The 24,416-nt window shown below is 36.8% G+C and overlaps 1 protein-coding gene across 4 annotated transcripts in view; it reads right to left on the bottom strand.

Annotated features, from left to right (window-relative positions):
- USP34 (ubiquitin specific peptidase 34) overlaps positions 1–24,416 on the bottom strand; it is a 258,244-nt gene that overhangs the window by 101,358 nt on the left and 132,470 nt on the right. For all 4 annotated transcript variants that reach the window (XM_056126930.1, XM_056126939.1, XM_056126955.1 and 1 more), the window contains 11 exons: positions 24,002–24,161; positions 21,229–21,355; positions 20,986–21,133; positions 18,212–18,312; positions 17,796–18,005; positions 15,335–15,460; positions 13,372–13,494; positions 13,194–13,277; positions 12,644–12,730; positions 6,842–7,042; positions 4,170–4,252 (listed from right to left, as the gene is read on the bottom strand). In XM_056126930.1, coding sequence (XP_055982905.1) covers positions 4,170–4,252; positions 6,842–7,042; positions 12,644–12,730; positions 13,194–13,277; positions 13,372–13,494; positions 15,335–15,460; positions 17,796–18,005; positions 18,212–18,312; positions 20,986–21,133; positions 21,229–21,355; positions 24,002–24,161 — 1,450 coding nt within the window. The remainder of the gene's footprint in view (positions 1–4,169; positions 4,253–6,841; positions 7,043–12,643; positions 12,731–13,193; positions 13,278–13,371; positions 13,495–15,334; positions 15,461–17,795; positions 18,006–18,211; positions 18,313–20,985; positions 21,134–21,228; positions 21,356–24,001; positions 24,162–24,416) is intronic.

Raw genomic sequence — 24,416 nt, 5'->3', positions numbered from 1 at the left:
GAAGCATTGCCAGATGCTACTAAAAATTAAACAAAAAAGTAAAAACCTGAGAAGTTGGAGAGGTAGCTCAAACAGAATACATGCTTAGCATGTGCAAGGCCCCCGAGTTCAGTTCTGGGCATCACAGAGACCTTTGAGGAATGACATCACATGGATCCCTGAATAATGGGTATATTCATGGTTACCCTAAGCAAAGTCAGGTATCAACCAACCAAGCACCAGTAACCAACTAGTTTTTTGGGGCATGGGTCCCAACAAAGTAAATAAACATATTATAGCTAAAGTCTACCCCTCCCCAAAGGAAGGAACTAATAGAAGAAACAAGAATAGTACAGAAGGAAGTAGTTCGCATCAGACCTACACATTTATTTTAATTTTGTGAGGTTAATACAGTCAAGTGAAATTATTTTTAAATTTTGAAATAAAAGTTACTGAATTAACTCATATGCTTTATTAACAGCTATTTGCTGAGTAATGAGGCAGAATATTTATAGCAGTGTTTTGAGATCCTTTTCACACGTCACTCCCCTTGTGACCTTGTTTCCTTTCTGTGAGTCTGTGTCCTATCGGCTGGTCTCAGTCTTGTGCTGTGCTTCCCAACCCCACCTTTCATATAGTTTCACATATGGTAACCCTGGAATAGTCGGGGGCCCACAGGGGGCCCCAGGTTGAGAAGCAATGGTTTAGAGAACAAACAAGAAGAGTTAAGACTTAACTAAAGAAGGACCAGAGAGACAGCACAGCACATAGGGCATCTGTCATATATGTGCCCAACCTTGACATCCCTTATGGTTCCCCAAGCACTGCCAGGAGTCATTCTGGAGTGAACAGTTGGAAGTAACCCCTGGGCGTGGCTCACCCTCCCAAAAAAATGTATTTAAGAAAAGATTTAACTGACGAGTAACGGGTGTAAAACAAACCACAATTACTACAGGGGGCAGCAGATGATGATCAAGAAAGCAATATGAGTTTGAGACTGATATAAAAGAAAGGTACATTGGGGAGGCCAGAGCAACAGCACGGCCAAATTTGTATACTTGCCTTGCACACAGCAACCTGGGTATGATCCCTAGTACCACACATCGTTGCCCAAGCTGCTCCAGGAATAATCCTGAGCACGAGCCACGAGTAAGCACTGAGCACTGCTGAGTATTGTCCAAAAAGAAAAGCAAGAAAAAGTATACTGGCTTGGAAGCTAAGATGCCCTGGATTTGATCTCTAGCACCTCACGGTCCCATTAATTACAACCAGGAGTGCACCCCTCCCCCAAATAGACATTTTTTAAAAGAAAAATCTTGGGCATAAGATCTTGCTCAGTGATAGAGTATACAATTAGCATTGTATTAGGCCCTAGGATTGGTCTCTGGAAACAAAGGAACAAAAACAGAACTTCAAAGTAATCATGCTACTCATATGAAAGCATTGCCTAAAAGGTGGCTTTTTATTTGTTTACTTTCTTTTATTATTACTCTGGGTTCAGTGCTCAAGAATCACTCCTGGTAGGGAGTGTTTGTGTATTGTGCGACACGGTGGGTGGGGGGGGGAGGGGAGGGAGAACAGGGATGGGACAGGATTCACGTATGATTCCAGATTTCAAACCCAGATAGCTATATGCAAGACAAGTACCGTGTCTTTTTCATTTTACTTTTTTGCAATGAAGAGGATTAAATCAAGGGTTTGTGCATGCAAGGAATACAGTGAGCCACATCTCCAGCAAAGGTGACTTTTTAATTCAGTTAAAACCATCTAATACACTATTTGCTACAAATAAGTTTAACTTTTTTAGTGTTTAATTACATGTTTAATTCACAAATTCTCTGCATTTATAAGTCATTTGTTAGCAATGGCAAATAACAACATAATAATACAGACTATTTGGAAATAATTTTACATGTTTTAACCTTACAAAAAATACTCAAGGGTCCTGGAGGCCACCCCTAGTGGTATTCAGCCCAGCTGGGTAAATGCTAGAAATTGTAGTACTGCTCCTGCCCAGAACTGCTGAGGGCAATCAGGGTCACCCAGGTGAACTTACAAGCTTAATGCAGGTGGTACTTAGGGATTAAATTTAGGTCCTTGCACATGCCACGAAAGAGCTGATTTCTATGAGTAATTCCCCTATCGCTATATGATTGAAGAATATAGTGAGGTCCCCATGTAGCAATATTAACCGCGCAAGATGTTGTATTTTTGGTTTTTGAATCCAGGCCTGCTGAAAGCGGAGCTTGGGGACAATATGCAGTGCTGTGAATCGAACCTGGGTCAGCTGATTGCAAGGCAACAGTCTAAATCATTGCATTCTCTCTCCAGTCCTATTTTTCAACATCTGGGGGGGACTCAAAGGGCCAGATAGATAATATTGTGGATAAGGTGCTTGTCTCACTTCCTAGCACCCCAGATGGTCCCTGAGTCCATCAGGAGAGATCTCTGAGGTCAAAGCCAAGAGTATGCCCTGAGCACCATCGCATGTGGCCCCAAAACCAAAAGGGAGGGAGGGGTGCAGGTGCGATACTACAGCAGGAAGGGCATTCACCTTGTACACAACCAACATGGTTCAATCCCCAGCATCCCATATAATCCACCAAGCATTGACATGAGTAATTCCTGAGTGCAGAGCAAGAGTAATCCCTGTGCATTGCCAGGTGTGGACCCCCAGGTGAAAAGTCAAAAAAAAAAAAAAAAAGATAAACTTCTTTTCTAGTCCAAATAATTGTAGACACTTCAAAAGAATACATGAATAAATCTGATCAAGGTAAATAATGATAGTAATAAAAGGGAAACTTTGAATTTAAAAGATCCATGTATTCAAACTGATACTAAAATAAAAGCAAAAGTTCTTCAACATGACATATAAACTCTAAGAGTCAGAGAGATGTTTCAAAGTGATGGAGTACATGCTTTGCAATCAGAAGGCCTGGTTTTGATCCACAGTACAACATGATCTTCTGAGCACTGCTTGTTATGGCTCAAAACTCAATGAGAAACAAGGAATTTAAGTTTTAAGCAAAACAGAAAATTGAAGCAATTACAAAATCTTTCCACAAGTTACTTTTAAACTGAAAGGAAAAGGTAGAGATCTTTATGTAAAGAAATCCGAAGGAAACCAGATTAAGTGATTAAAATCTTGGGAGAAACTGAAGACACCAGATATACTAACAAAGACACATTATTTGTGGAGTATTATTCTTGCCCAGATGTATAATTTAAATCTTAATCATGAAAAATATCAGAAAACCTAAACTGAATGGCACTAGATGAAAGAGAGAGCAACTCAGCCAGAGGTAACTCAAAAGGCCAGTCAGTTTAAATGTTTTGCCTTTAGGAGGCGTGGATTCAATCTCCACACCACATGGCTCCGAAATCCAACCACTGAGCCAAAAGCAAACCCAAACACTACTGGTAAGACCCAAAATGCTAATTCCTCACCCAAACGTCAGTCTCATAAAAAAAAAAAAAATTAAAGACTAAGAAAGGCTAAGGTTGCATTTCCATTCCTGGGATAAAAAAATGGAAGAAATATGGTAACTAAATGTGATCCTATAACATGGAAAAAAAACTGTTAAACCCTAAATGGGAAGAATTTAAGTTTGAAACATATATTAGATAAAATTACTGCAAAACTAAGTGTTCTAGCTTTGAGTATTTTACTCTAAGAAAATGACCTTGGTTTTGGGGCCAGAGACCTCTCTAGTACATTAGGCAGGGCACTTGCCTTGCATGCAGCTGACCAGGGTTCAATTTTCAGTACCACATATGGCACCACAAGTACCACAATGAGTGAACCCTGTGTGCAGAGCCAGGAGCACGTCCTGAGTACAACAGGATGTGAATCAAAATCCAGAATATAATAAAATAAGAAAGGAAAATGTCCTCAGTCTATACTATACTTAAGATACACATGAAAGTATATATGGATTAAATAGCCATGATATATAAAATGTATTCTCACAAAATTCAAGATATACAAATGTGTGCTCACAGACATTCACTTAAAGTCCACACTCATGAATAAGTCATAAAATGCTGGTGACAACATGAAAATTTAGGTGAATGGATTGAGAATTCATTAAGTATTATAATTTTCTTTAAAGCTTTGGTATTTTTCAAAAGGAAGTTTTAAAAACTATATTCTTACTACAAATACATAAATTATTTTTAAAACTTCATACCTAGGAGCGAGATTATCATATGTATAAGCAACAGACATAAGTCGCTGAATCAAACTGGTTCCTTGCACAAGAACAAGAAATACCTTTAAAACAAAAACATGAGAAGAAAATGCTTTAAATATAATAAAACACATCATTGCATTTAAAGCCCAGAACTCCCTGTAACCTTCACTGTTATTATGGCAATAAGGAACATCCTAAGAATGAATATTTAAAAATACTACTAAAGAAAACTTTATAAAAATAGAATTTATAAACTATACTTAAGAACTGCAACTTTAAGAAAAATATACTAAAATGTAGAAATACAGAGGCAGAAATATATATTAGATTGTCTGCAAATCACGCAGTTAGATGATAAAAGTATGTATTATAATAAGTTGCTTCTTGGGATCAATGATATAAAGCACTTTTTATATTTCAAAAAAGAATAAAATCAAGCAATGATAGATTTCTGAAAAATCTCACAATAAACATTTTAAAGGCAATAAAACAGATCATAAATACAGAATGCGGTTCAAGATTTAAAAAGGTAAGGCTCAATGTTTAGTTTTCCAAGTTTCAAACTGCAAGGCTATAATTAAATGTTTAGATTTTTGTTCCTGAGTCATATATTGGAGAAAACTATTCCTCTAAAGAATGATTTGCAGAACAGCAGCTACTCCACACACTGATTACCAACAGAATTCTCCTCAGGAAAAGTGGTAAGTTTCAGAAAAATTATGCTTAGATCATATTGAAAATTAAATTTGGAATTTAAATTTCCAAATTGAATGAATGAAATGAAGCATGATGGCAAATTACTAAATGATTTAGTGTTCTTCCTTACTAGCATCAGCAGTATTTCCCAAAGTGGGCAATAGTCCCCCAATGGTGGGGATGGCCACATGATCTGGTAGGGGAGAGTTGCAGAGTTTAGGTCGGGGTGGGACTTATCCCCCTTAAAGAACATGGATCTCCAAGAGAACTGAGTAAATATTTCCTGAAAAGTAGGAAGTAGTCTAAATGAGCTTGGGAACCTCTAATCTGTAATTATGCAAAATAGCGTTACTTTGTACATAGATTTTTTTTTGGTGATGACTTTGTTTCAAATAGCTTTAAATTGTATTTAATACCTAGTTAGAAAGAAATAAAAAAAATTATTTCTAAGATATCTGCATGTGTGTAGGGGGAAAAAGAACACAAAAATCAATGTGTGGAAGTAGAGTTTATGATGAGCGGGGGAAAAATTCAGTTGAATATTCTGAATAATTTTAATTAAGTTTGTCCTTGCATGTGAATTCTACGAAAACACAGTTATTTAATGAAATTCAATATATATGAATCTTACAAAAAGACATTATTATTAACATTAACTTGGGGCTGGATCATAATGACACAAACCCATACCACTACAGTTCCTTTGTGTTTATTTTAATTTTTATTGTACTAACAGTAAGCAGAGATCACTGTTCTACATAATCCCTAAATCTCTATTGGGAAATATGCTGTATTTTCATTTAAGTCACTACTTTCCAACCTTATGTTGACTACAGTATTTGTCAGTAATAGCTCTCCTGTAAATTTAGAGTTCTATTCTATAGTTTTCGAATAGTGGCTATCCCAGACAGGACCATCTGGGGCCACTCCTAGCACTGGGTGGCACAGTATGGGCCTGATAGAGCTCAGGGCCATAGGATAATATCCAGCAATGCCTAGGACCCATGTGGTGCTAGGATTTAAATTCTTGGCCTCACTCTTGATAGGGATGTGCTCTAAGACTTACATTATTTCTCCAGCCTGAGGTGCAATTCTTAAACATCATAAAATGAGGAAGAGATTTCAACTAAAAACTTACCTTCATCTCGACACCTCCCTGCAGACTGGTAGAGATGTTGGAAGAATAAGTATTTAATCATGAAAAAAGAATTCTATGCTGGGAGTGGCTCCATTACAATTTTAGAAAAGAATTCTGACTTTATTGTTGTGTGTATTACTTTTTCAGCTACCTTAAAAATCTACCATGATACACACTTGGTATGTAATGCTAGGGCTGGTAAAAAGTGAATTCCTCCTTAACCAGATAGGCTTCCTTGAGATTATGTCTTTTATTTCTCTGTTCACAGTCCCAGGAGAGTCATTTAGTTTCAGAAACAGGAGCAGACCCCTTCCTTAGAGGCCTAAACAAAAGTTATTAAACAGGATCACTTCTGTAAGTTTCTCATTTCTGCTAACTGCAATCTTCTCCATATGTTCTTTAAATGCTAGGCCTGGTGAATTATCTGAATTCGTTGAGCATTTCTTTTTTTGCATTTTTAGCTCTCCAAAACATACGTAAAAGGTATTCTTTTCCAATTTCCCCTGGTGAAAAAGCTAATGTGATTTGTTTTCCTAAATAGACTTTTATAACATATACAGCATATAAACTATTGAGCCACTAATAAACACAATACTATTTTTAGGTAACATTAAAATGACACACAATTTATTTCTACGCTTACAATGAATTAAAAAGCATTATTGTTTTATAATCATATTTTAAACTGAAGGCTTCACTTCAGCTAGGAAGCTATATCATGGTAACTAGCATTTCTTGTGCATTAAAGTATTCTCTTAATTTTTGTTTTAAAAACAAGTATGTACAAACTTTCTTAAAACATAAGCAGAATTAGCTGACAACTTCTGTACTTTACCTCTGTTAATCTTGGTATATGAAGACCCTTGGCATGATCACCAGCAGCCTTTCTTGATTTGCCAGGCCAAGTTCGTTTCCTATGGCTTTCTGCTATACCAGACCAGGCAAAGACATCATGATAAGCTAAATCCAAGTCTGATGGATCTACTGCAAACTGGCATATTAACTTCAGCAAGCAAGCAAGACAATCTAGCTGCCACTGTGAATAAGAAGAAATGTTATTGCCCTATTTTGGTTAATTTAATAAATTCATTATAAAACTAGAAGATAAAAATAATTGTCCTATACGTCATAGAAATTTTAATGCTCATATATTATAGTTAATAAACAATTCAGACTTCAAAAATGAACACAGCTAGATGCAAAAGAGTAACAAAAAAATGGTATTTGCATTTCTATCATGCATTCTATCTAAATATATGGGAATATCACATATTCCCAGAACTGATTTATACTTTAAAAGAATGAATTATTTGAGGGTAGAGACATAGTACAGGAGTTGAGGTGCATGTCTCATCGTTATCTGACCCCAGTTCAATCTCTGGTACCAAACAGTTCCCCAAAGCATCACCAGGAGCAGCCCTTAAAGCAAGTAAGCACTTTAGGGTACAGCCCTCAAGCACTGCAGAAACCAAGTAGCACTGTCCAGTTAGATCCTTCCAGTAAACTCAAGTGAGCTGAAAACTGAAAGGAGGGACCACTAAACCTCCTGAACACCATCTATAAGACCCAAATAGAAAAATAAACATTTATTGCATGTAGAATTATATTTCAAAAACAACCTTATTTATGAATTTGCCACAACCAACTTCAATTTTAACATAAAAAAAATTTGTAAAATTTGGCTGAAGAGGGCCTAAGTGATAGTACAGTGGGTAAGGTGTTTGTCTGTCTTACATACGATCAATACCCCGCATCGATACCCAAACACCACCAGGAGTAATTCCTGAGTACAGACAGAGTCAGGAGGAACCCCTGAGCATTGCTGGGTGTAACACCCCCCCCCCGGAAAAAAAAAAAAGGAAAAAAAATTTTGGCTGAAGAGACAGCAAAGGAGTAAGGCACTTTCTTGTGCCTTGCACATGACAAACCCCAGTATGATCCCTGGCACCATATATGTTCTACAAATGCCTGGGAGGCCGTGGTGGGAGAGGGGGTATAATACTGAGCACAGAACCAGAAGTAAACCCTAAACACAGTAGGTATGCCAACCCCTCCCATGAAAGGAAGAATGATTCTGAAATTATAACCATCTTTTATGTTGAGAGATGATTTATTAATAGAGAATAATAGCTGACATGAAAGCACTCTGCTCAGAAATGCTTGGCATTCCAGATACTGACAAAACCTGGGACCTCATGAATGTAAGTCAGAAACTTTTCCACTGATGCACATTACCAGAATGACAGTAGAATTCTTATTAATAATTTTCATAAGGTATAAACAATTTCATAAGGTATAAACAATTTCAAAGAAAATAGAACACTTATAAATAGAAGCTTATGAACACTTATAAATTATATTAAAAATAAAGGTAAGAGGTACTGAAGAAATAAATAGTACAGCAGGTAGTTTGCTTCCTTTGCATTCAGATGACCTGGGTTCAGTCTGTAATAAACCATTTGGTCTTCGAGCCCCTCCAGGAATGATCACTCAGCACAGAGCCAGAAGTAAGCACTGAGCTCACTTATGGGTGTGGCCCCCAAAATAAAATTAAAGTGAAATACTGAAAACTAAAGTTAGAGCTATAAACTAAAGTTTATAACTCTATAAATGATACGCAGCTACTAATTAAAGAGTTCTTACACTTTTCTACTTTGCCGAGAATTAAGACATCTTATTCTGATAAGTTTATGGGATATTAAAGACATGATTAAGAATAAAAAAATGAATTATAAGAGAGACCTTCTATAATTATTTATAAGTTCAAATAGAACTATTCTATAAATGGTAGCAAAACAAACAGCCTAAAAAGAAAAAACTGATAATATGTGAAGAAAAAGAATGGAAAAAGGGGGCCTGAGACAGGACAGAGATTAAGGTGAATGCCTTGCATATGGCTAATTCTACTTGATCGTGGACCACATGGTCCCCCAGAACTTTGGTGCAGCTCTGGTTGCACCAGAACACAGCTGAGGTAGCTCAGTTAGTCTCTGGGACAGCAGGGACTCATGCAGCAGCACCACATCTTTGGAAATGCACACTGCACCACCAGCCCAGTTGGTGAAGAATTGCTAGGAAGGCCCCATCCCATCTCTGGCCTCGTTAGTACCACTTGGAAGGAATAAAAGTACTGATGCCAGTTTTAAGATTAATACAATGAATACTTAGAAGTTTTCTAAATGCATTTTTCCTCAATCTTTTTTTGTAAGAAAAAACAAGCAATTTGTAAGAAAAAACACTTGACTCTTAAACCCTAAGATATAATTCAAAAAGAACAAAGAAATTAATATTTAAATGGAACATATGATAATGCTACTCTATTAGAAGTCAGGAATTAGGGGCTGGAGCGATAGCACAGCGGGTAGGGCGCTTGCCTTGCACGCAGCCAACCCGGATTCAATTCCCAGCATCCCATATGGTCCCCTGAGCACAGCCAGGAGTAATTCCTGAGTGCAGAGCCAGGAGTAACCCCTGTGCATCGCCAGGTGTGACCCCCCCCAAAAAAAAGTCAGGAATTAGAGTACCCTTTTATTTAAAAACTGGATTATGGGAGGTAGAGCAAAAGTACAATAAGCAGGGAGCGTGTCTGGCATGCACTCAATCCAGATTTGATTCCTAGCATCCTGTAGGGTCTGCAAGCCCTCCAGGAATGATCCCTAAATGCAGAGGCAGGAGTATTCCCTAAGCACTGCTGGGTATGGCCTCAAAATAAAACAAAATGAAAAACTGAAAAATGAGTAAAAACTGGGTATGTACTCTGGCATGTATTATTCCTCAAACATTCTTTTTCTAATATAAAATAGTACCCTCTTCAAATCTTTGTATACAGGTAAAGGTAAAGGCCCTCCCGTTGATCGTCGATTTGCTCGAGCGGGCCCAGTAACGTCTCCATTGGAGACTTTGTTGTTACTGTGTTTGGCATATCGAATACTCTTGGTAGCTTGCCGGGCTCTCCGAGAGGGGCAGAGGAATCGAACTCAGGTCGGCCATGTTGGCCGCTTGTAAGGCGAACGCCCTACCCGCTGTGCTATCGCTCCAGCCCAAATCTTTGTATACTATGACAAAAATTTTATTGAGATCCAGTAATCTGTAAAGCAGTCTAAAAATAGTAAAGCAGCTTCCAATTGCTTTTAATTTAGAAGTTAATTTTTAAATTAATTTTAAAATTTTACCGCAGGCCAGTTACAAGATCTGGAAACAAAATTTTGAGCAATGTGTTAAAAAGGGAGTCAGTGGTCAAATGAAACAATTAGAAGGATGTTCTCAAGAAACTGAAGACATAGGGGCCCAAGATGCTATAGCACTATGCTTTACCAAACAAACAAAAAAAAAATGGAGACATAGTTCTAAAAATTTAAAAAAGCAACCAAATAGATTACATCAGTATTGTAGCACTGTCCTCTCATTGTTCATCAATTTGCTGAGTGGGCACCAGTAATATCTCTATTGTGAGATTTGTTGTTACTATCTTTAGCATATCAAATACACCATGGGTGGGAATAGGTTTCGCGCCTTGGCGTATTCCCCCTGGCGGCTTGGTGGTCACCATCCTCCAGGGGCCACTGGACAGTCAGGTATGGGTCCGCAGTGACCAGACATGTGGGACCTCACGGGATGGGGGTGGAGCCGGTCCTTTCCTCCCCACCCCATCGAGACCCCGAGTGGCTGCCAAAGAACGGCCTCTCTGGCTCCTGATCAACTACTTAACGGCCATGATCCCAGAGACTCAGAAACAAATCTCGGAACCCAGTGGTTTTTGGCAGAAATGCGTCTGGACCCTGCAGTAGGTTACTGTCGCCAGGCCACCCCAGGAGGTAAAGGGTGCTGTCCCTTCACCTGCTTCCCCCTGGCGGCTCAGAGGCCGCCATCCTCCAGAGGTCATTGGACAGTCAGGATTGGGCCTGCAGTGATGAGACATGCGGGGCCTCATGGGATGGGAGTAGAGCCGGCCCTTTCCTCCCCGTCTCAATGAGATCCCAATTCGCAGCTCCAGATTTAATTGTTAAAATTTCGGAATTCCAAAATCGCGTGGCCACTATTGGGGTCACGCAATATCATACATTATTCATAACCAGCAATAGAAAACAAACTGTCTACTGTTGCCTTTTCAGCAGATCTGAGTGTTGGGGTAAAATCCCAAATAATAATGGTGAGTCTGATGTCGAAATATTGAATGTAATCAAAGTAGAGAGAGAGTAATGTGGAAATCATCTGCCCCATAGGTAGGGGGAAGGTGTGGGATGGGGGATATACTGGGATTTTTTGGGTGGAAAATGGGCACTGGTGAAGGTACGGGTGTTTCATTGTATGACCAAGACTTAAACCCAAAAGCTTTGTAACTGCTCTCATGGTGATTCTATAAATAAAATTATAAAAAAGGAAAAAAAAATTAAGGTGGAGTTCATGCCCAATTCAATCAGCCTACTCCATGGCTGAATAAACAGCAATACTCCTACATTAAAAAAAAAAAAAAAAACCAATGGGTAGCTTGCCAGGCTGTGCCGTGTGGGCGGGATACTCTCAGTCACTTGCCAGGCTCTCCAAGAGAGACAGAGGAATCGAACCTGCATCAACTGCGTGTAAGGCAAATGCCCTATCTGCTATGCTATTGCTCCAGCCCATCAGTATTAATGTAATTTACCAAGTTTGGATAGTTCAGTCATTCATTTTTGCACAAAAATTTTTAAGACTCGACAGGAAAAACTGACTGCATATTTTGTCTCACTCCTTATATAAGTTTATTTTTCTTTTCTTTTGGGGCCACACCCAAGCAGTGCTCAGGGCTTATTCCTGATTCTCCATTCAGGAGTCACTACTGGTGGGGCTACAGGGGATAACATATGGTGCTGAGGGATCAAATCCAGGTAGACTACACTTAAGGGAAGTACCTTACATGCTGTACTATCACTTCAAGCCCCTAGTTAGACTTATTAACAGTAAATACAGCACATAGAATAAGACAACTGGCCGCCATCAGAGAAATGGCCCAGCTTCATGATTAATTTCAGATATATGCCAGCAGTTGAGTTTTTTCAGCAAGGCCTGGTGACAGCTGGGCACAAATCTCTGGAGTCTTAAGGGATGGGCCAGAGAGAATCTCCACCATGTCAGAGGCCCAGAGCTCCACCCACCCACATCTGGCTCCAGTCACCACCAGAGAAATGGCTTAGCTTCAGAACTGATCTCAGAGACACTAGCAGTGGCTCATCCCAGCTCCAAAGCTCCTGAAGTGCATGGCCATATATCTGGCCACAAGTCATCTCCATACTTCATAGAGCTGACAAACAAGCAGCACAAAAAGTTAGATGGGAAAGTTATATAGAAGCCTACCAAGCTCAATGAGTGAAAACAGTAACTCTGAAAGCTCAACTAGCACCTACCAGCTCAGTAAATCCTCAGACAATGACTTTAGTAATACCATTACATAATCTATGTTGTAACAAGCAATATACAGCAAGTTATTTTGTGCCTACTAAGGCATAGTTGAGAAACTGAGGACACTGGTAGAGGGAAGGACACCCTACTGGTGGGATTGGTGCTGGAACACAACCACGCTGTGAACAACTTTGTAAATCAGTATTTAAAGTTGCATACAAAAAAAAATAAGTAACTGGTGAAATAGTTCATTTTTACTTACAACAGTCCAGGATTCCTGCTCTTTAGGCTCCAGAATTCCAGAATTAAAAATTTCTAATAATTGTTGAAGCCCTCCAGCAGTAACAAACTGTAAGCAATTTTGAGAGTACAGTAAGAATAAGGTAACTACATAATTCAGTTCTGAACTGGTTCAGTATGTGGATAAGTATGCATATATGTAGATGCTTGTGTGAAAGAAATGCACCTTTCATTTAGGAACTTAATCAAGTTTATAACTTAGAGACTATGTTCAGTAATTTTAAAATGCTGCAAAAATCTGTATCTTTATGTTCTTTCTAATAACCACTTAGTCCCAAGTACTGGAATGTTTTAACAGTATTTTAAAGAAATGTTAAAAATAGAAGCACCAAGGAATTAAATAATTTCAATTGCTATAATATATAAAATTATGTAAGTTTGTATTATAAAAACACAAAAATAATTTTAAAATAATTTTATCTTAAGAATTTAAAAGAAATTACTACTGTACCCACTGTTGGGAAATTAGAAATAAATTTTTTGTTAATACACTGCAATGCACTTAAGCAAACCTTGCAACTCCAGGAATTTTTACTATTTTCCACTTGATCCTCACTTGAATCATCTGAGTCTGGATAAAGATCACTGTAACTTCCCTATAAAAATGCAAAACAAAAATAAATTAAGGTTACAAGAGAAATTTGGAATTTTACTTCAGAAATAACATAACACTTAATGAAAATGTAATACCGTTGACTCTCTCCTTATTCTTCTGTTAGGTTTTCCCAGCGCTTCAATAATTTCTAAGGCATATAATAGCTTGTGAGCACTCTTAATTTTGAGAAGATCTTTCCAATTGAGTCCATCATTACTCTTAAGGTAAGCAAAAAAACAAAACAAAGTGAATTTACTAAGGAAGTCTCAAAATAGAAAAGCTTCATAGAAACAGGCACCCATAAAACATCAATTATTAATACAAGTGAAAAAACTGTAAACATGTGAAAAACTCTATAAAAGAAACTAATCGTATGCATGAAGCATCAATTATTCATTAAAATTTACTGAAAATAATAAATTAACAGCAGCAGGGAAAAAGCTTAAATCATTAAATTTCCTAACAGTTGAAACATTTTACAAATTTCTCTTTTATAAAAACACTACAGATGAGTTGAATGCATGAACTTGTAGAATATTAATACTTAATAAATCCTATATAAGTGAGGTATATCCAAATGAATTTACAGTAATGTGCTGTTTTATTCTTTTACTTTTCTTTCTTTTTTAAATGTAGGAGTACTGCTATTTGTTCAGCCATGAATTAAGCTGACTGAATTGGGCATGAACTCCACATTATTACTTTATTTTCTTTCAACAGCACAAGACCTGAGCTTTAACAAGTCTCATTTAACAAAAGTATTTCCTCTGAAGGTAAATCTAAGTTTTACTGAACTTAGAACACTACACAGTACTTCATCACCTACTTGGAGCCATTTTTAAACAATTAAATCACCATCAAAAGACAAAGAAATTGTGACAGGAAAGAGAGTGAAAAGAAGAGCACTCTTTGTTATTTTTTGTTTGGGGTTTTTGTTTTGTTGTTTTAGGGCACATTTGGCATTGTTCTGGGCTTATTCCTAGCTCTGCACTCAGGGATGACTCCTGGCACTGCTGGGGAAACTGTACACTCATACCAGGGTCAGCTGCTTGCAAGGCACTTAGGGGCCTGTTCACTGTACAATTTCTCCAGCCTCTGAAAAGGATAGTTTACCTAGGAGATACAACAGAAAGTAACAGACTACTTGCTATTGAATGGAACTGGAAATATGAGTGTTGTGTCACTAAAACCTCTTCATTTCTTTGTACATGACTGCAGATGGCAGAACATACACATACTGACTTGGGTCACAGAAAAATTTCAGAGAGTAGGAAACTTGCTGTTGAATCTGCAAATAATATAAGCTGACTGTGTGGCCATCAACTTTATTAACCTTACAGGTCATCTCTCTTTTCAGTAACAGCAGCACTAACTTCCTACCACAGTAAAGGCTGCGTTTATCAGGCTTGGAGATGATAATTTAACAAGATTTCTCTGTGAAGCATGAGAGATGTGCTATGTGCTGTCCTTATTAACATGCAGACATAGGTCATCAGATAGTTACGGTCTCACAAATGACTCCTTTGATCCCTCCGTTTACTTCCACCCTTCTCACTAGCTTCTTTTCGTAAATCTGGTTCTGCTTCTTGGCCTTCCCATCTGTACCCCAGAAAATATTAAAGTGTTATCATCTAAGTTTTCTTTTACCTACCCACCTTCAACAAGAAACTCTTAGGGTAAGTTAAGCATCCAGGTGGGGTTTGATCTTCTTCCTTTTTGCTCATTTGTCCTGTCAGCTCCTTATCTACTCTGGCTTGGTAGGTTCTTGCTTCCCTGCCCCCTTTTTCTTCTCCCTCTTATAATCCATCATCAGCTCACTGAACACCTCATAGTCAATTTCTCACAGATTAAAGCTGCTGATAGAGTCCAAGTTGTCACACAGATCAGGAGACTCAGTGACTACCATAGAAAACTAAAAACACATCAGTCACATACAAGCCAAATACCTTAACTCCTATACACTTCTATGGCACTACTTGAGATACTGATTTATCAACAACCTACAACCTACAACTACTCATATTTCCTACAGGAGAGTACAAAATTTGCTGGACTTACCTGTTCATCAGAGATATTCTGGAATGCCATCAACATGTTAGGACATGTAGGAAGAAGCATCAGTAACTCCCATACACGTCTGGAGAGATTTTCTGCATGAAGATGAAGTTCTTCACATTTTAAGCTCTATATAAGTAAGAACAAACGCTTATCAAAATGAGTTTTTTTTTTAATTCAAGTTCAATGTTTGGCAAAGGTTTTTCAATTTGCTACTGAAAATTTTCTGAAAGAAAAAGGGTTTTAAACTAAGTATGGCCACTTTCCTCAGGAAACTTTTAAAACGGAAGTGTAATATGTTTTATAAAACCCCACACACAAAAAGTCAGTAACACTATCATGCACTTCCATCTCACTAAGTATATGGGGCTAAACATTAAAAAGTGAGGTAATGGAGATTCATGGTCATACTTTTCTCCCTGAAAAAAAGCAAGGAAATTTCTTAGGGAATTAAGGATGTGTCAAAACAAGTAGAATTCTGTAAAAAATAGAGGAGTCAAAAATAGGAGCTACCACTGCACAAACATACTTTAGAAATTTATAACATTTTATAATGTTAAGTAATATTTTACATTATTGGAAAAGAAGCTACAATTGCTTAACATAAGAAAAGCCATCAAAGCATCACTAGTTTTATTTGCCATTCAATTTTGTTTGCTTCTTTATCTTTAGGATGCTCACTAGCTCTGCACTCTGGAATCACTTCTGGTGGTTGCTCATGGATCATATGGGATGCCAGGGATCAAAACCGGGTCGGCCTTGTATAAGGCAAGTGCCCTAACCGCTGTACTATATGTCCAGCCTGAATCTGTCACTCAGGACGTTCACAGGATAAGAAAAATCAATGAACATTTTAAAATAATTTAAAGGCATTAAAAAAGTCAATGGACTGAAAACGATTGTTTTAGATATACATTCATACATATTCCTTATATTATCATTTCTGTAGTAATAAGTTATAAACTTCTCTACATTAAACCTCTTGGCACCAAATTCATATAGACTGAATTGCTTAATCTTTCCTTAAATCTTTTTGGAGGGCAGTTTGGGGACACAACTGACTGTGCCCTGGGATTACTCCCAGAGGTGCTAAGAAGACCATATGGAATACTGGGAGCTTAATCTGAGTAGGCTGTATGCAAGACAAATGCTCTACCAACTGTAGTATCTCTCCAGCCCTTTTATTTCCATCTTCTTTTTATTTTCCTTTTTTTTATTGGGGGGCGAGAACAGAAAGGGGAGGTGTCTTTTAAAGCCTTGACATTGCTCAGTTCAATACTCAGTGTCACTTACTGAACTCTAGTTCAGCTGCACACAAGTGTCTTAACCCCTGTGTTATCTCTTCATTCCCCAACTGCTTACTTGAAACCTCCACTTGATGAACCATTAACTTCCATTCTTTACCATCTCAAGTATATTCTATTCAGCTGTTCATGCTAGAAACCTGGATACTTTTGTTTTCCTTCTTCCGAAAACCTAGTCTATACCTCACTCCTAATTTGATCCACTATCAGATTGCTGTTTTGATATGCAGTGCTCTTAGTTTTTCCTCATCATTTCAAAACATTCCAGGGTACCATTAAATTATTGGTCCATTATGCACCATATTACTTCTTTTTAATTCTTGCCAAAGAAACCTAATACCTTTATGTTTGATTTTTGAGGCCACACTCAGTAAAGCGAAGGGCTGACTCCTAGCTCTACTCAGGGATTACTCCTGGTGGAACATAAGGGACCATATGAGATGCTGGAGATCAAACCCAGTCCAACCACAGGTCACGCATCTAACCCACTATACTATCACTCTTGCCCATACCAAAAATAGAACATGTGTCTCTCCCTCTAACTAAAATCATTTAAAGAGTACTTCAAGTAAAGTCTCCTTTACTTTTGAACACAATGAAAATGAGTTAGAGTAATTATGTAATCCATACCTTCTCAATTATATTCTTCTAATTCCATTCACTGAACAGTAATACTCTATCTCCTATAAACTTGTTCTCTAGTAATTCCTAGGACTTCCTACTCCTTATATTGGTGGTTTAAGTGAAATAACAGCATAGGCAATTTTTTGTTTACTTATTCAACTGACCCCTTTTCATCTATTCTAGATTACCCGGTCTTTCCAGATCAAATGATATACAAATGGTTCTTTACTGTCACCCCCTAAAAAACATATTTCAGCCTTAATAATTATCTCTGTTAGAAATGTTAAGTTTATTTTAAATTGTTGGGTATGTCAATTATCCTCTTTGCCACTATATTTCATGAAGGCTAAAAAGAGCCTATTTTTGATCCTTGTATTAATACCATACTTTAAACAGTATTTAAGCCGTATTAAAGACCTCAATGTTTAATAAAGTAATCACTGGGTTCCTCGATTTTATAAAGAAACTATAGAGAAAATTTAGATTCAACAAAAAGAGAAAAAGAGACTCTGAGAGGAGGAATTTTATATAATCACCTCACTATCTTCCACTGCCACTTTTCCTGTGGGTGGCTTAAATGATGCAAGCATCTCTAATAAATCAAAGAGTGTAGTCAAGTGAGGTTCTTGTAAAAGCAAAAGCATTGGAATGTTGTCCTTCTGAGGGGGAGGTAGGCAAGATGCTGGTAGCTGAACACCTTCCCCTTTCCGTTCTCTCCTTGGTGCACCCAAAGATACAAACACCATCTATAAAATAGGAGCAATAGTGGAAAATCAACAACATACAATTAGAAATATCAAGTTATGGGTTTATACTAAATCTCTAAAACATAAAATAACTTCACTAACAATTTTAATAGAGCAAAAACATTAACTGCTGGAACTGTGCCTTTGACTGTTACACTATTAACCAGAAAGTAGATGACTGAAACTCAAAACACATTATTGTGTACCTGCATATCCTTAAAACCAAGCTCATGAAGTGCTTTTTCATCATAATCTGTTGTTAATTCATGTCCAGATGAAATCATTCTGACAGGTCCCATGAGGCCTCCTTTTAAAGAGAACCAAAATTAATAGTTAACCTCTTTTATTTAATGGGTTTTTGTTGTTGCTGTTGTTGTTGTTGGCTTTCAGAGGGATGGGAGGGTGGGGAGAGCACACCCAGCTGTGCTCCAACCTTACTCCTGGCTGGCTCTGCATTTAATGATCCTTCCTGGAAGGGCTCAGGGTACTAAAAGGAGTACAGGGATCACACAAGGTTGGTCGTATACAAGGCAAGCACCCTACCTGATGTGGTATTTCTCTGGTCCCCCATTTAATGTTTTTTTTTTTTTACCATGCCTGGTAATGCTCAAGGGTTATTCCCAACTTGGTATTTGAGGAACTATGCTAAGGATCCAGCCAGGATTACAACTAGCCAAAGCCAGGAACCTGGAAATAATAGGCATGTACTCCGATTTAAACTATCTCCTTAGCTCTTAAATAATATTTCTTAATAAATGCAGGAAACTCCATCAAAATTAGTACATAAAAATTAAATTCTATACTAATAAACGTTTAGAAAGAAGAAAATTATGATTCCTATAATGGCAAAGAGCATCTCAGAACTACCTTTATCAGAGGCCAGAACTCTAGGACAGTGGGTAGGGCATTTGCCTTTCACCAGGTTCACCAGGCTTTGATCCCAGGCACCACAGATCCCAAGCACCACAGAGCACATGCAGGGGTGATTCCTGAGTACAGAGCCAGGAGTAAGGCCTGAGTACCATCAGTTACGGCACTTTCAATTGCTCATATTTTATTTATTTGGGGGGTTTGGATAACACTCAGAGGTGCTCAAGGATCCATATAGAGTGCCAAGGTTCAAACCTGGCTTGGTCACAGGCAAGGTTGTAATATTGTTCCAGCCTCTGTTTTGGACAAAAGCTAAGAGAAGAACAAAACAAACAAAAGGAACACACATAAATAAAATGTGAACCTGAATCTATATATCAAAACGAAGATAAAAGACAAGGTCAAACGAACAGAAAATAATTACATTCTTGACCAAAACCAAAGGCATTATCAGTATGGATTTAATATTATGGTCCATAATTAAAGGGGAAATGGGATCTATCCCCCCAAAAAGTACTTAAATCATAAAAAGGAATATTCAGAGTTTAAAAAAAAGCTTTGGGGCTGGAGTGATAGCACAGTGGGTAGAACATTTGCCTTGCACGTGGCTGACCCAAGTTCGATTCCCAGCATGCCATATGGTCCCCTGAGAACCGCCTGGAGTAATTCCTGAGTGCATGAGCCAGGACCCCTGTGCATTGCCGGGTGTGACCCAAAAAGAAAAAAAAATTAATTAAAAAAATAAATCTGAGAATATCATAAAAAATAAACACTTAGCCCTATAAAAATTAAATTAAAAATAGCTTCTCTGGTGAGGCACGTAAATAGCTTTAGGAAAAAAAGGAATGATAAAAACAGAAGATAGGACATCAAAGTAATTAAGAATTTTTTTTCTCAAATATACTACTGGTAACTATAAGAATCAAATATATATTCCAGGCATCATGACAAATTTCTGAACATGGCAGCTTTTTGGAGGAAAATGGAAATGGACATTTTATAATACCTTTTTTGAAGTGAAAAAGAAAAGCACAAAAAAGACTTTTGAGAGATGGGGTAGTATTTAAAAGGATAGTGTTTTTATATGGTTCAACATAAGTGAAAAAATCTACCAACATGACAATAGAGGTAAAATTAAACTAATTTACATTAAAACATGGATACTTTAAATATAATAATAATTCCCATAGAGCCTAACACTAATTTCCAGAAGCCGAAAAGTGAAGATAAACAAACAAGGAAAATTACTTGCAATTAACATCTTTTTAATATAAAAACATAATTTACCTTTGTTAAAAAATTTTACAAATCTCATTCATTAAAAGACGAAATGGAGGGGCTATAGAAATAGTAGATAGGGCACTTTCCCTGCAAAAAACCAATCCAGGTTTGATCCCATGTGGCCCATATGGACCCCAAGCCCTCCTGGAATGATCTCTGAGCACAGAGTGATCTCTGAGCACAGAGCCAGGAGTAAGCCCTGACCACAGCAGTGTGTGGTCCAAAAACCAAATAAGTAAATACTGGTCTTTTGAGAAAATAGTTTAAGAACAATGATTTTAATAGAAAACAGTTCCCTGACATATATACTCCCCATTTGATTTGAAAGGGAAGATCATCCTACTCTAATGGTAGGGTCACTGCGCTAATAGGATAAAGTCAACTTCTGCTTGTTCAGTCAATTTGGAGCAGAATTAGTGATCAACCTTTAAATCTCTTTTGAAATCCAAATGTAACATACAAGGATAGGGCCTGAAAAGGGGAGTAATGAACACAACTGGAAGTCTTCAAAAAAGTAAATAAATGTTCAAACCTAAAATACAGACATTTTCCCAGAACTTCCTAAACTTATCTGCCCTACAGCCCTCCCTTAGCAAAAAAACATAGCAGCACCCTGGAAATTTACCTTCTTTAAGTTTCATCTCCTAGAGGCATCTGAGTTTACTACTACCCACCCCATAACTGTCCCAAAGTCTACCAGCTAGGGCAGTACTGGCCACTTTGGGAAATACTAATGTATAACATCCTAGAAATAATTAAATAAATAAATAAATAAAGGAAAATAGAGCAACAGTCAAATAGCTGAGAAAATCTAAACTGTTGAACTTACCAGGAAACTCTCCTTTTCGGCTGTTTTGACCAAACTCTTGAAGCTGAGCTTGTTGATTTATTTGTTCTTTCTGTAAATTTTCATACCAATGAGTTACTTCAGCCCTAAGATCTGCTACCTGGTCACTAGGATACATTTCAATAGTCATCTGAAATATGAGATGCAACCAATTTAAAAATACAAAAAGAACTGATATTTGAAATGGGAAAAGTTATCAATTTCTAAACTAAAACTCTGTTATACCTTGTCAGGAAGTCCAGCTGGCTGGCATACAACCCTTAGTGGAAGGGACTGTTTGTCACTCAGTGCTTTCAAATGACTACTAATACCAGTGCCTTCAATTTGCCACTGTCTCAGATGATAGGCAAACCTATAACACATAAAAATCAAACACAGAAGAGATATCACTTTAAACCATTCTAATATTACAAAAGCTTTTTTTTTCATGTTTTACAACATGAAAAAAAAATCCAGAATTCTAGCACATTCCATTTACTCTCCAGAACAAATTTAAGTTCAGATTCACCATTCTGAATCAAATTTAAATGTATACTTTGGAGTGGTGGTGGTGTTGGTGGTGAAGGTGCAGGAACTTGTACATAAAACATAAAAACATTATTATTAGTGTTAAGCCATAACTAAAAACAACAAAACCTTAAAAGTATATATAGATTAAGTTAATTGTTCAGAACAAAACTCCAAGAAAAGTTATTGGAAGAAAGAAAACTAAAATTATGAATATTTTTCAGGGTGGGAATGGTGGGACTAGAAGAGACACAGCTCAATGCCTAATAGAGTACATGCTCTGCATTATGTGAGGTCCTGAGTTCAATGCCTGAGAGGATCACAAGCAAAATTCCTTAAAAAAAAAAAAAAGTATGTGGGAAGGGCATTATAGAGACAGGATGCTTTTAAAATAAGAAAACAACTCCAGTAATTGAAATAACGAGCTGTCAATCCTATGTTTCAGAAAAGGAGAAAAAGATATTAAGTATTTTTTCACAGACAAGTAACATTTTAGGAAAAATGGGTTACCCAGTCTAACAGAATTTGAGTGATGATTCCATGACTGCAAAAATTTTAAAATAATTACGAAAACTATTATTTGAAAGGAGGTAGGCAAATCTAGGGTGACACTCACTAAATTTTGTCAATTTTCTAACTGATTTTCGGTTGTTGAAGACAGGATCCGGGGTACCTGAATTTACTTAGGAAAAAAAAAAGATCAATGTCTAAAACTGATCGCAAATTCTCAAACAGAAGGATGGCAAGTAGAAAAATAAATGGACTTGAGCCCCTAGTACAGAGTTTCTATAATCAGGCAAAACATAACCATATCTCTTTTAAAAATTTGAAATTCTTTTATTTATAGATTTAATGTAGCAATTATACATACAGTAATTATGTGTTTTGTGACATTTTAAAATAATTTTTATTCATATTTAAGCACATTAAACAATTAAAACTGGGTAATAGTTCTGCACAAGGTTTTGCATAAAAACACCTAGGCAAAATTTAGCTGGATTTTTGTTTGTGAAATAATCATTTGATCTTTATCCAAAATTCTATTTACCACTTCACAAACATTTATGTAAATTTAAAGCAAACATCAAAATTATAGAAAACTTTGTATTATCAAAGATAGTACAATTTTTTTCATAAATATTGAGTTGTATACATCTACAAAGGGAGTTCGAAATTGAAACTGATTAAACTAGATATAAGTTAAAACTAAAAAACTAGAAAACTATTTTAAAACTTTTTTTTTTTTTTTTTGCTTTTTTGGCTCACTCCTGGCCATGGTGATGATCCAACCTGGGTTGACTGCGTGCAAGGCAAACACCCTAACCACTGTGCTATTGCTCCAGCCCCTTAAAACATTTTTTTAAGTGCTTAAGTTTTAATACACTCATAACACTTTGCAAAGATGAAGGGTCTGAAGAACAGGAATTTTCTAGTTTGTTGTCGATCTGTCACATAGAGAAAATGTTACAAGAACATATTCAATTTAGTTGAAGTTATGGGTCGCTGGTAAAAATAGATAAATTTCATTTTCCATAGCATTATCAGTGTAGTATCTGAATTTAAATAGTATGTTTTACTTTTTTCTTTAATATCTGCTTATTTCTATAAAAAGGTTCTGTGAAGTTTCTGTGCTTCTCCAGGATTCCCTTATACATTCTTTAAAAACATTCGGATTTTGCAGTGTCCAAATGTTTTAAGATATGGAGCCATGTTATTTATAAGAAAGTGTAGAACATCTGTATTCGCAATTTTTGATATTTTGTAAACAAATAGCAACTTGACTTTTACATTATCAAACTAAGCTACAATGTCCCAAACTTACTTATTTTAACAGTTCTTTCAACAATTCTTTGTACTTTTACATTTACTCATAGTTAATGATTTTAACAAACAATTTCTTAAAACTATCTACTCACCTTTAAATTCAGTCGATATATTCATAAATGTTAATTTGCTTTATTTCTGTATTACACAGGGTATGTCTAAATTAATTATACAGATATTCATTAACACAGAACTTTTGATCATGTTTCCATGGTAAATGGAAATTCAAAATTAAAATACTGTCTCCTAGTCCAGGAAGAAAAAAAAACAGCAAATGAAACAAATGACTCAACTTGATTCAACTACGAGAGATTACTGATGTTCGTGGTGAGAGTTTTAGTGAAATTCTGGTACTGGTGTTCTGCCTTCTTTTAATCAGAGTATATTCTTCTGAGATAAAATTTTGTTTAAAGATTCTTATTCATGCACAGCTTCAAAGTCTCAAGATTTTTTAATGCTCAGTAATCTTTATGGAAACTATATTGCCAATTCCCTAGTAAAATGGCACACACATGTATAAAACTTACAATGTACTGACCTTTCACTTTGAGCGTGAAATTATGTTTTTATATTGACCCAAACAAAATCTTCAGTTTAATTTCAAGAATATTTCTGGACATGAGAGCAATGATTCTTAATTTATTGTTATAATGTTATTTCAAATTACCTTCTTCTAAAGGCTTCCAGATGAGTCTTGAGCATAAGGAGTCCTCTTTCTATAACTGTGAGACTTGAGTGTGATTCCTGTTCAAGACTGCTAGAAGCGATCATAAGACTCTCCATACATTTACTAATAAATTCTTGTTCCTTCTCCAAACCCGTTTTACCTGAAAACAAGATGTTCAGACATGTACATCAAACCTGTTGAACTACAACTAAATGAAAACTGGGGAAAAAAATAAAAAGCCATTACCTGCTAGGAAAGGGGCAATGACAACACCAGGAACTGGGAGCCCGGGAGCCCACAAACCACACACAACTCAGTATCCCTAAGAGTCACTGTCTCAACAGAGACAAATCTACCCCCAAACATAGCCGCAAATTAGATCTTCCTTACACATACCACAGGGAATACGCTGGCC

Source organism: Sorex fumeus, unplaced genomic scaffold (assembly GCF_029834395.1).
Source record: "Sorex fumeus unplaced genomic scaffold, SorFum_2.1 ptg000006l, whole genome shotgun sequence".
NCBI lineage: Eukaryota > Metazoa > Chordata > Mammalia > Eulipotyphla > Soricidae > Sorex > Sorex fumeus.
Note: the sequence above shows the minus strand (reverse complement) of the source record. Positions and strands in the feature narration are given on the sequence as shown.